Source organism: Cyrtonyx montezumae, unplaced genomic scaffold (assembly GCF_038088225.1).
Source record: "Cyrtonyx montezumae isolate F1298 unplaced genomic scaffold, pur_monq_1.0 scaffold_10, whole genome shotgun sequence".
NCBI lineage: Eukaryota > Metazoa > Chordata > Aves > Galliformes > Odontophoridae > Cyrtonyx > Cyrtonyx montezumae.
In genome coordinates this window covers 32318818-32331793 of record NW_027071826.1, presented here as the reverse complement: position 1 = coordinate 32331793, position 12976 = coordinate 32318818, and the positions used below count along the sequence as shown (strand labels likewise).

The 12976-nt window shown below is 47.2% G+C and overlaps 1 protein-coding gene across 4 annotated transcripts in view; it reads left to right on the top strand.

Moving 5' to 3' along the window:
- The first annotated feature begins 218 nt into the window (after positions 1-218).
- Positions 219-12976, top strand: part of DPF3 (double PHD fingers 3) — a 154204-nt gene continuing 141446 nt past the window's right edge. For all 4 annotated transcript variants that reach the window (XR_010623348.1, XR_010623347.1, XM_065754753.1 and 1 more), the window contains exon 1: positions 219-269. Coding sequence is in view for 2 of the 4 variants with exons in the window: in XM_065754753.1 (XP_065610825.1) it covers positions 238-269 (32 nt within the window). In the remaining 2 variants the exon portion in view is untranslated. The remainder of the gene's footprint in view (positions 270-12976) is intronic.

The window sequence follows — 12976 nt, the reverse complement described above, 5'->3', positions numbered from 1 at the left end:
CCCGGCCGCGTGCCCCGCGCGGGCGCTGCCCCTTTAAGGGCCGCTCGCCGCCCGCTCCACAGGCAGGGAGCGACCTCTGGGCTTTGACAGCTCCCCTAATAACTAGCAGCGCGCTGGCTCCGCCCCCGGCGCCCGATTGGGCGGCGGGCCGGCACGGCGCGTGCCGATTGGCTGGCCGCTTCCCCTGAGCGAACCTTTAGAACTCCGAGACACAATATTCTGTTACATTGTAGCAAAATGGCGACTGTCATTCACAACCCCCTGAAAGCGTAAGTAGGGCTCAGAACCGCACACGCTCCGCGTGGTTCCGGTACGAGCACGGGCGCCCGCCCGCCGCGCCCGGCCCCGGATCCCCGCCTCCGCGCGCAGCCCCGGCTCGGCGGCTCCGAGCGGGCGGCGCGTCCTGCGGCCCCGGGCAGCGCGCACCTGGCGGCGTCCCGCGGGGTCCGGCGGCGGCCGGGGCGGGGCGGGCAGCGGGGAGCTCGGTGCCGCGGGGGAGCGGGGTACGGAGCGGGGCGGCAGCGCCGCGGCCGCTGTGCGCGCGGAGGGGCTCCGTCGCTCGGAACGCCGGAGAGTTGGTGCCGCTCGCGGCTTGGGAGCGGGCACCGGGGGTGGGAGAGCGCCTCGGCTGCGGCCGCCACCCGGGTCCCCGTCCGGCGAGGGACGCGGGACCGCTCGCCGTCCCCCGTTTCTCCTCCTGCGTTTTCCTTCGTTCGCAGCGCGCGCGGCTAATCCCGGGGCATTAGGGAGAGCGCGATCCGGTGCTGCGTAACCTCCTGCGGGAGAGTTCTCCCTCCCGGGGCAGCGCTCCCGCGGACGGAGCGCAGCGCGGGCACCTGGCGGCCGCACGGACCGGAGTTCGGAGCCGAAGTGAGGGCTGCGGGGCGGCTCTGTTTTCTTTCTTCTTTTCCTTCTTTTTTTCCTTTATTTATTTTTGTTTGTTTTTGACTCGCGTCCCTCCGTCTGGAGTTGGAAAACCACTCGGAGGTGGTTCCAGGGACTCTTGCCGCCGTCTCTCCTCTGCCTGCAGGAAGGGAGAGCCTCGGGCAGCGGAGAGGTGCTGACATGTTTGCCGGCTCTCCTGCTCCGTCCTGGCAGAAAACCTTCGCTTTCATTTCGCGTGCGCTCCGCAGCGCCCACGCGGCCGCGGGCAGCGGCAGCGCAGGTGCTCCGCGCTCCTTCAAGGGGATCCCGGGGCTGAGCGCTCTCCCGGGGCTCGGCACCCGCTGCCGCCGCTCTCCGGACCCGCGCCGCCCGGAGCAACTTGTCGCGCCACAGCCCCGGGCGCTCGGTCCCGCTCGCAGCTCCCGCCCGGTTCCCGGAGCCGCTCTTCGCGGACAGCGCTACCCGGGAGCTCCCGGGGGGCGGGGGGGGGCGTGAGCGGCCGGCCCCGGCACCGGCAGGCTCCTCTCCTCTCGCGCGGCGTGGAAGAGCGCGAACAATGGGCAGCTCCTCTCCCCGCCTGCCCAAGTGCCATGCTGAGCAGGGGAAGTGGGACCGGCACCACCTGCATTTTTTATTGAGAAGTTGTTTAATAAAACATTTTATAATTTTCACCCGTTCAGTAAAGTTGCTGATCGGGAAACAATACACATGTAAATAAATTATGCATGGGATAAATTAGGACAAAAGCGGTAGGACACATAATAGGGGAAAGGACGTAGCGCACAGTGTTTTATCCTCATGTGTCCTCCCTGACAATGAAAGGGAGCCGAATGACATTTGCATTTATCTGCGTTTTGATTGTATCTGAAAACCCACGAACGCGCCCCCTACAGAAACTGCCCGCACAAAGGTTTCGCTCCGAGCCGGGGACAATGTAGTGTCTGAGACATCCCGACTCAGGTGTCTGCAGCCACGACTGTGCCGCGCGCCCGTGGGTGCGCAGAGCTCAGTTTTTCTCCAGCACTTGGACACACGTGTGGCCTCTGTCATGCTGCGCTGCTCTCGAGATAGCGTGCTCCCGTGTACCTGAGCATCCCTGGGGACGCACTGCACGAAACAGCTCTGTGCGTGCAGTCCCCCAGCTGTGATGGGCGCTCCTACGTTCAGCTTGCCACTCTGCCTCTTTCCTTAGTTGTTGGTTCTCTTCAGGTGCTTTTATCCCTCTGCTCTTCTCCCCCTCGCTGCCTCTGGCAGTCTGGTCAGCCTGACAAAACTACCTGCTATTTCTGCCATCCAGCACCTTGCTTACCTACACGGTGCTCCGGGCAAAAACGGCAGAGGTCTGAGTCGAAGAGATCCGTGAGGAAGGGGCAGCAGGTGTCTGGATAAGCACGGAGTTCTTTGCCTGCAGAAAAGGCAGCACTCAGAGTGTTAATGGGCAGTAATGGGTTGGAAATACTGGATTCATTGTTGTGTACCTATTTTTTCTTTCCGTCTTCTTCTCCTTTGGATATCTTAATGTGAAGATGCTTGAACGGGGCAGCAGAAGAAACAAATGCAATGAAGTGGTATTAAAGTGACACTTAAAGTGTCACTCAGAAATCTCAGTGGGCTTTGTAAACATTAATTAATTAAACCTCTCATCACCCCTGTGAAGAAGGGATTACTGCCTTTGTTTTGTGGATGACTAAACTAGGACAAAGTAGTTAAGAAACTTTCTGAATTGAAGATCAAGTCTAGAGCGCAGCAGTGCAGCTTTCAGCCTTAGCAGCTAGCCACGTTTCCTCCACCCCTGCCTGACTAGCAATGTACATACAGTACTGTAATGTGTTTAATGTAATTAAGATCTTGTAATTTACAGAGTCTGATCTAGAAGTAGAGCTGATTTTCCCCACCCTTTCTCTGTCTGTACTCCCACAGCAGACTTTTATTTCAGGCTGTCAGTTAAACACACTCCCGGGAGCACTCTCTAAGCTGCTGCTGCTTTTTCGACACAAAGTTGCCCCACTGCAGCTCTGCCCCGAGCAGGAAGAGCTGCTGCTGGCTGCGCCCCAGTGTCACTATGTGGTGCCCTCCCTCCTTTGGTTCCACCAAGCCATGGGGCAGAGACTGACAGTGCCTCATCTGGCTGTGCTGTTGGACAGCCGTGATGTGCTTGGGGAGGTTTATTCCCAGCCAGGTGGTGGGAACCAGCTCGATGCAGGCTGCTGAGCGCAGTGCTGGAGCTGACCTTACAAACCCTACTGGCCTTCTCTGTAGCTGCTGTGGCACAAATACATGGCAGTGGTCAGTTTTCCTATTGCTGTGCCCATTGGATAGAACTGCCCTGGCAGTCAGCTCTGACCCTGGTGGACCACTGGCCTGCACTGTAATGATGGGTTCTGTGGCATGTGGCACCCGTGGAAAAAGGTCTGTGCTCACCCTCTTGCTTAATGTCAGCATCAGGCCAGTGTAGGTTTTTGGGCCCTGTATGGCAGGAGTACTTTGTAAGTGTTAGCTTGGGCTTGAGTTCAAGGTCAGGACTCAGAACTGGAAGTCTTCTGTATCCTTGTACCAACCCCCAAAGCCGCCCTACAGTGTGAGTAAGTGCTGATGGAGACAACTTATTTATTTAATTATTTATTTTCTGGATGTTGTTGCATAAGTGTCTGGTTGCTAATTTTTAATAACTAAGTACGATGTGCAGTGCTTCTTCCAGCAGGTGGAAGCAACAAGATAGATGGACAGTTATGTTGCCAGTTCAGCGTTTGCAAGTGATGTGAAGGTGATTTTAATGTGGTTTTGCAGAAGGGAGCGTTCTTCTGCTTGACAGAACAGGGTTGTTGGATGCATTAAATCATATACCAAAATCCCTACAATGTTTCCAGTATGGCTCTGAAGTCACTTAAAAACATAAATGAGCCCCAGCGTGACACATTTCAAGCCAAGACCGCTGCCCGCATGAACGCTCTCTTTTCTGTATCCCAGCACCACTCTTCAGGGAAAATGATGGATGAATGTTTTTGTATTTATGCAGGGAAACATGAGCATAAGAACAAAATTGCAGGGGGTGAGAGGGGGAGGAGGAAAGCCAAATTCTGAAGACCTGAGGATATGCTGCTCTGAATGTGGAGAGCCAGATAAATGTGTTACTAGTTACAGTGTTAGTCTGGTTGCATGAGTAACTTGTGCATGAATAGCTGTTGTAGCTACAGTACAAATAATTTGTTCCATTGGTGAGGATGGACAGAGCTTGTGACATAAAATTATCACTGAAAAAAAAGATTTTTAAAATACGTGGTGTGTGTGAGAACAACACTGTGAAAACAACACTGGAGATGTGAAAACATCTCCAGGATGGGCTGCAAAGGCCCAAAGATAGATGTTTCTCAATGGTGTAATACTGAAGTATATGTCCCAAAGTCTAGGTTCATAATGCCCATTAGGTCCAGTCCCCATTGAGTGAATGGGAACAGTGTACTGGGCTGTGCAGAGGGGCAGCACAGGAAGCAAAATGGGGTTCTGTCCTCAAGTGCTCGCAGACTCCAGGGAAGGTAGTGGGGCACACCCAGTGTGTAGCCACATCTTCCTCTGCTTTCCTCAGTCTGGAGATGTGGCTTCCTGGGGGTACTTGGTCTGTCTTGTTGGCTGTGCCTCTGCTGTCTAGAAAGAAGACATTCCAGATTCTTTGAATTACTGCGTGCCAAGACTGGTGTTTTCTCTCCTTGCTTTCTCTTTCAGATTGAAGCTGAATTTCTTTGCTTGGTAGCTCAGTTTTACAATCTAGGAATTCATTCTGGGCTCATCCTCGTGTTGCCCGTGCGTGATGTTGCCTTGAGTAAGAACAATCCCTGTATTGTTTATCCCCGAGGACTTGTTGGAGTAGGACAAACGTGCTCTGGGAGCTGAAGCTCTTTCCCTTGGCTGAACAGAGCCCTGACCCAGGGATCCCCAGGCTCAGGTGGCACACTGCCCCGGGCAGAGGCAGTACTGCTTTCGGCCCAGATGAGCTGTGCTGGGGTGCGTGAGCTGCTGGTTTTTGCCCAGGGCACAGACTGACAGTTTGCTGATTGCCTCTTTCATGCTGGTCCCGGTTTTATCTTTGATTTGTTTCTTTTAAGGTGATCAGTTTTAAAGTGATGTCATTAATTCAATCTAGGAGAAAGCATACTTATAAAATACCCATTTTAATGTTTTTTGAGTGGAAGTGCTTCTTTCTTTTTAAAAAATTCTCTACAGCTCGTGGAAGAAGTCCTGATACACTGGACCAGTATGTGAAAGGCAGAAAGTGATTTTTCTCTCAAAAGAAAGAAGAAAACTCTCCGCTGCATTTTTACTGTCTAAACTGAGTTGCGTGCAACAGACAGCCTAAGTAACTGCTTCAGTACTGAATGTTTACAATTCTTATTTATCTTTAATGACCTAAACTATTAGAAGTATGAGACTTCTATACTTTTTTTCCTATTGTTATATATGGTTTATTTCCCAGCAGAGCGTATTTTAACCACAGATTCCCAGCAGATGTCTCAGAGAAGAATAATGTGGTATCTCGGCGGCTGCTGGCCAATATCCCTCTCGCCCCCATCTCCTCCAGCATGGGACCAGTGAGGCTGTGTCAGCATGTGGCTTCCAGTTACCTGCCTGGCTGGGTGTGGCTCAAGCTGCAGCCACATGGAAGGTTTTGCTGGTACCCTAGTGCTCTCGAGGGAGGCTCTGCTGGGAGCCACCTGAGCAGCGTGAGTGGAGCAGGGATGGGTGTCAATGAGTGTGCGCTGGGGAGGCTGTGATCAGCATGCATGTGCTTGCCAAGCCCTGAGTCATTAATTTGGCGTTCTGCTGAGCTGTAACTGGGAGAGAGTCTCCTGCTCAGATGCTGATGGGGATGCTGACTCCATCTGTGTTGTTCTGCTGTGGAGGAAGGCTGCAAGTGACACCTAGGGTCGCAGTCCCATAGGGCAGAATGGAGCCAGTGTGGCTGAAGATCACCTCTCCACTCATGCAACACAGTGCACTGTATCAGACTTTGACATCTGATAACACTGTATACATTCGCTTTCTGCTAATATATATAAACCAGTATATAATGCCAACTGTAAGGTGCATATTAAATCTAAATATACGAAAGAAAAGAACTCCACACAATTTAGTTTCCCTCTTTTTTTTTTTGCCAGACCTCTCAACATTTTGGCTCCTCTGTGTGTTATAAAGGGTGCTCTGGTTGGAGCAACGATCAGGTTTTATGGGCTCTTGTGATGGCCTTGGTTAAGACTGAATTCTCCACAAACACATGACTTAATGGTTTCTGCTTTGTAGGGCTTCAAAATCTAAATCTGTCAGATGGTGCAAAGTAAATCAGGTGCAGAGCAGAGAAATAAGGCTGCGTCCTGAGCTGGTTAATGCCGGCCTGCCCTACTGCATCAGCTGGCACTGCTGATGTGATCTGATCAGATGCGGGCATGCTACTCCTGCCAAAACACAAAGCACAGTGCTTATGTTGCTTTTCTGCTCAGAGTTGGCTTCGTGCTAGCCACAGGAAGATAGATTATGCCTATTGGAATAAAATTACCTCTTCAAAGTATTTTGAGCGTTTTGGAAGAGTAAGTGAACATTGGTTCAGTGCTTCATGTCATACAGCTGTGAAATTTTTGATCTGGTTCTAGCAATTTTGCAGTTTCTAGTGTTTGTAGTCTTACGTCTTCACAGTCCAACATGTGATTAGTCAGAGATGGGAGAAAAATTGAAATGAGTGGAGCTGTATTCCACATAGGAATAATGGAAACAGAGGTTCAGAAAGCTGTTATACTGCTAATCTTCTTTGGTCTTGACCACGAATAAAAGCTGCAGCATACTTGAAGTTACTGTCCTATGAGTGTTCTGGTATCAGAATCAGAAATATATCAGATATATATATCAGAATGGTATCAGAGCCCACTTAGATCTATCTACAATGGTGACTTTTTTTTATTTCTAAAGCACTAAAGGGTTTGGAAGATTGTAGGGTTCTGTGTTTTCTATAGGCTCCTTATCCTTGCAGTTTTCAGTTCATTAACATATACCTGTTGGTGTAAGATACATAACAGAGTGGGATCATGGCTCTGAGATCAGCACTTTTTATAGCTGGCCTAGCACAAGTTAACAACTAGGAGAGGTGCTGGGTGAGGGGCTGGTGACGGGAAGATCCTGTGGTGACCTCTTTCTCTGCTCGTGTGGTTCAATTGCAGTACTTTTACTGCTTCCTCAAGCCTGACTGATGCCCAGATATTACCTTTTAGAAGTGCTTCTCCAAAAAGGGACATGTCCTCTGTCAATTCTGGTTATGAAGTTCCCAGTGATTAAATTGCATGTGGATGAATGTGATATTAACACTCCCTCAGGTACAATGGGATCCCGAAGACTTCTTCCTTCTTCCTGTTCTCCTCTGCTGATGCAAATGGATAGGGACTTCAGCGCTTAGCAGGTCTTATGCTGATAGCAAACAGGCAGTCCCGAGGTCAAAATCTAGCAAAAAATTGTTGATGGGGAAATATGTGGAAAACCCTTCTCAATTTCACGTCACCAGCTGTGATTCATTGTTGTTGATAAGCTCAGCTAAATGTTTTATCTTTCTTTAGCTTTCCTCTCCCCCGCCTCTCAACCTCTTTCCCCCATTGACCTCTACAGCAGAGTCCTAGCTGTTGATTTATCAGGACAGGCTAGCTCAGCACTGTGTGGAGATTGCTTTTAATTAACTCTCTTCGTTTTTTCCAACCTTCAGGGAGCAGCAACCCTTTAATGATTTTAATATTTTATCTGGATTTATATCCACCTTAGGTGTTGTTTGTTGCTCTGCTTCCTCACATGTTCTTCCTGAGCCATTCCCCAGAATGAAATGTTTGTTTCAGGTCCCTCATACAGAGTGAGCAGGAATGTTTTTAATGGCTTCTGGACTGGGAAGATGGGCTCACTGTGACCAGCTGTGGTGTTTGGAGCACGTGGAGTTGATGCACTTAGGTGCTGTTGTGGAGCAAGGCTCCCACCAGAGCTGTGCCTCACTGTGCACAGAGTGGCAGCTTTGTTCAGTGGTGGCAGTATTGCAGATGAAAGCCTGCTGAATTAAACCTGACTCCTCACTGGTTTTCATGGTCAGAGTTATGAGCTTATTCTCACAGTCAGGTATGACTCTCAAGCTGAGCAAATTAGGGGCTAATGTAATGACCTGTTGCTAAAATGTAGTTAACTTCCTGTGCATGACTATGGGTCAAAAGGAGATTCCCTTTTTACCAGCAAAATACTTTCTTTTCCTACTATGAATAAGTCTGCCAAGTGAGATTTCTTCAGACTGATCGTAAAGCAGGAGGACAAAACTTCTCCCACCTAGAATTTTCTCTTTTTTATGAGCAGAGGCTGAGGGAACTGGGATTGTTTAGTGTGGAGAAGAGGAGGCTCAGAGGAGGTCTAAATGTTATAGAGTACAACAACCAGAAAGGACGTTTTAGTGAGGTGGGGATTGGCCTCTTCTCCCAGGTAACAATGATAGGATGAGAGGGAATGGCCTCAAGTTGCACCGGGTGGATTCAAGTTGAATATTTGGAAAAACTTCTCAGAAAGGGTGGTCACACTCTGGAATGGACTGCCCAGGGAGGTGGTGGAGTCACCATCCCTGGAGGTGTTCGAGAAATGTGTAGATGGAGCATTGAGGAACATGGTTAGCGGGTATGGTGGGTCGATAGGTGGAATGACCTTAGTGGTCTTTTCCAACCTTAATGATTCTATGATTCTATGAAAATTGTCAGTTTCATTCCAGAACAGAAAACACTTTATAGTCATACTCAAAGTAAACATCACAATTCCTTCTGTGGGATTTTTTTCTCAGTTCTTCTCATGGAAGGAATGGCACTACTATTGGTTAGTGTCGCACCATCAGCTGCTGACAGTTGGAGGTTTGGAAGTCCTGTTTTTTTTTCATTTGAGTGTTGAGTGTTAGGCAGTGTATGAATGATATGAATGAAGTGAAAGGGAATCCTTCCTGGTAGCAGCTCCTTGGTCCATCTGAAATCATGGGCATGAAAGAATAGTGAGGAAGTAAATTAAGACTGTCTGCCTGTTTCTGATAGGAAGAATTAACTGAGGAACACCATGCAACAATTCTTAATGACAGTGCTTAAAGCTGAGTGTGCAAAAATTTTACCACCAAAATGAAATGGATTACACTAAATGGTAAGTGGTCAAAAATACATCCTCCCTGCATTTAAAAATATCCATGTTGCTCGCCAGATAACCTGTTCAGTATAACTCATGCATTGAATTCATAGACATTGATGTGAGAACAGTTTGACTCCTTTTATTTTACAAGGCTACTTATAAGTATGTGTAGAATGTGTTTGTCCAAACGGCAAAAGAAGTTGAGAAGTTCCCAAATCTAGTAATCTTACAGAGGACAGTGTCTCTGAGACTCTAGTTGAGAGGAATATGATGCTAGGTGTTGCTTATGAAAAAAATTGGTACAGCACTTCATCAGATCGTGTATGTAATCTGGTCTGTGGTTTGTGTTTGTGTTCTTCCTATCTTCCTCTGCAGTATGCTTTAGTTTAACCAAGTAATTATTTGGCTATATTTTTCCCATGCTGTTGCTGTGATTCTACAGTAACTAACTCCTTATCTGACCAGATTGCAAATGTATCTGGTTCAGGTGTTCGTTTTGCTGAGCTGAACTGAAACAAAATTTTCTTTTCCTCTATTATCAGCTTTCTAGTTTTGTTTCCCTAACTAACCACAAAACCCAAGGGCTAACAGAGGATGGCTCTCCTGAGAATGTCTTCTGAATTCTGCACTGCTGAACACACACAGCCCACGAAGTTGAGGCCTGTCTTGCCCTCACAAGGCAGCCTGTTTCCCAGGCTGCTGTTACTAGCATCCTTCCCCCCCCTGCACCCCTTGGAGGGTAAGAGAAGGAACAGATGAGAGGTGAGCGCTCTGCCTTTGGGAAAGTATCTGACCTGAAAATGGATTGAAATTCCAGCTGAATGGTTCTTTCCCTTTGTAACAGAATTGCACGCCTGGGCTCTGAGCTCTTTGCATTAATTCCTTCTCTGCTAAACTTTACCAGTCAATTAACCATGTCCATCTCCTGCTCTAGCAGCCACATGTGCCTATTCTGCCGCAGCAGGGTTTTGGAGCAGTAGCTCCCTGCAGCCTTTGCTGCAGCAGTTTTCCTCTGGCAGCTTCCCTCAAGCATGGTTATCAATTAGGACCTGTCAGGGTTTTCCTGCCGATGCATCTGTTTTCAGGACTGCAGGACTTTGACCTTTTGCTGTTGTCTTTATAAATACTACTTTTTCCAAGAGCGGCCAGCTTAAATGCTGAGCGTTACATCTTTAATCTAGTACAAAGGCTTCATGGAAATTTCAATCTTAGTCTAAAGGGATTCTTATAAACCTTCTGGTTTCTGACACTTCACTTCCCTTGGGTTTTAGTTTTGCTTGTCAGAAAGGGCTCATTAAGTTGACCAGTAGTTCCTGTGTTGGGCTGCAGGCATCACCCATGGCTTCAAGCTCTCTTTGGGCAGTTGGCTGGCAGGCTGGGACAGGAGAGTGGCGGCTTCCTCCAGAGGGAATTCTGCACTTCCCTCTGCAGCTGGAAGAGTATCTTGGCACTGGCGAGCTCTTGGCAAATACATAAGAGACCACAGCAGCAGCTTGAACATGATTTTCATGCATGCTGTACTACCATCAAAACTTGAGCTGGGCTACAGCATCTATTAAAGCAAGATTCTAAACTTAATATCTTGCCTTGAGTGTAGGAGTGATCCTGATTAGGATAGATATCTATGCTGCTCTGAAAGTAATGTCTCCTATTTATTTCCATGGAACTACAAAGAGCACAGTAACACTATTTGATAGAGTAAATTTGTAGCTACAAAACACAATTTTTCAACATAGTTACCACCATAAGCCAACATGTACAGATGAGCTGGTGGTGAAACATTCTTCATTTCATGTTGTGACAGCTGTGTATGGCTGTCTGCTACATGGCTTGTCTTTCACATCACTGTCGCCACTGCTGAAATGCACCACCCACCACCTCACTGTACTCATATCCGCAGTTTGATCTCCATAAAAGTTCAGCAAATGTCAATGAATGTCAATAGATGCACTTTTTTTTTTCGGCATGGATGAATTCAGTGACACACTCTTGCTTCATATGCACTTCCATGTCAGATACCATTTTGTCAGACTGCTCCTCTGCTGGCAACAAAATGTAATGGAATACTGGTGGGAAGGTTCAACATCTACTGTCATACCACCAACATCTACCTCTAATGTCATAGGCCAACACAATAAAATAGGAGGCATTACTTTCAGAGCAGTCCTCGTATGTCATAAAAGCTGCTGTCCCAGTTGGCACTAATTGGTTCCTATGTGGGTACTTTGAGACAAAAAGACAAAGACCAAATTGGCCACAGAGGCTCAATTAAGAGAAGGGAAGTTTTATAAGAGGGTTCCTAGGTCTTATGTCCAGTCCCCTGGTACCATGTCAGATAATCCCTTTCATAAACTGAAAAGTCCTTGTCTTAAATCCCCACTTGGACTGTTCGTTCCCATTACTCCTCTTGGGAAGGTTCCAGAACCCACTTCTCTGGTGGCTGGAAATAGCATTTTAATCCCTAGCCTAGCCCTACTTGTGACCAGTTTATACCCATTTGTTCTTGTGCCAGAAGGGAGTCGTTAGTCTAAATAGTGTTACTCCATCCACATCTTCCTCTCCACTATCCAGAATGTGTATGACACTGTATGACACTGAGTCCTCTTGTCTTTGTTTTGATGACATAAACTATCTATACTATCTTTTACTTCCCTTCAATCACCCAAATATTTATTGCCTTTACCTTCTCTGCTCCATCTTGGTTTACTCCCACTTAACTTTCTTGAATGTGAATAGATAGAACTGTACTCAGTGTTTCTTCCAGATGAGCTTTACCTCTCCTGGCAACACTTTGATTTTGTATCTGTTATTGCATCATGCTTGTTGTTCACAGTCATCCTGTGACAGATGTAATGTCGTCCTGTGATATTGTTATGTTTCTTCTGTCCTTTTTCAGCTGTTGTTTTTGAGGAGGTCATCTTCATGGTGTTTGCTGAATTTTTTTACTATATTCATTCTGTCTTATTCTTGCCTGATATTCTTAACTTCCTCGATGACCCTTCAGCCTGGGTCACCAGCACAAATGCTTCTTGTGCCAAGGTCATTAGCAGAAATACTGAAAAAGAGCAGTCTGTAGACAGTCCTTTCTGGAACTCTGTAAATAACCGTCCTTCAGACACTTACTGTCTTTGGTAGGACACAAACTTTGCCCACTTCTCTTTATCTAGTTCTTCAGTCATGTCATCATTCTTGTACTAATCCTTGTCTTCCTATTTTTCATATTTTTTGTGTTCCTTGTTTTTCATTTTTCATTAAAAAAACTTGAGGTGGATAAACCCAGGCCCAGTTAGCCTTACTGCAATAACTTGCAAAGTATTAGAGTAAACATTTTATTTTGCTTGCTGTGCTTCAGCAGCAGAGTAGTAACCATGAGTATCTGCTGAAAGAATTTGCTAGTAGATGTCTGCTTTCACACTGCAGTTCTCAAGCAGAGGTTATTCAGTATTTGTGTCTTGACTGCATGATTGTGGCTTCCTCCTCAGGCATCCTCAGGCAGAGCGTTTCTTTAGCTCTTGGCCTGTTCCTACATTATCCTTTATCTATACATCATTCTCACTGCCAAACAGCTGAAATTTCTTTAAACACTTGTGTTTTGATGTCTAAAGAATATTACTGTTTCTTAATAGCTTTCTCAAGTTCCAGCTCTTGACTTTGGCATTTCTCCCTTTATCACTTTACATCTGACCTTTAAGATCCACTTTTTTTCTTGTATTACTATGGTTTTCTGTTCCTGAAGGGTGTCTGCTTAATTCTCATGTCCTTTTCCAAGGTAATTATTCAGCCAATAACTTCTCCAGTCTTTCCAAAACAGTTTCAATCTAAGTTTTGCACTTTTGTCTTAAAGAAATTCTCCAAGTTCCGCTTTGTTACTCTCACGCTTAAAGAGCAGGCTTGAGGCACTCAAAAACAGGTTTGGAGCACTCTGAGATGG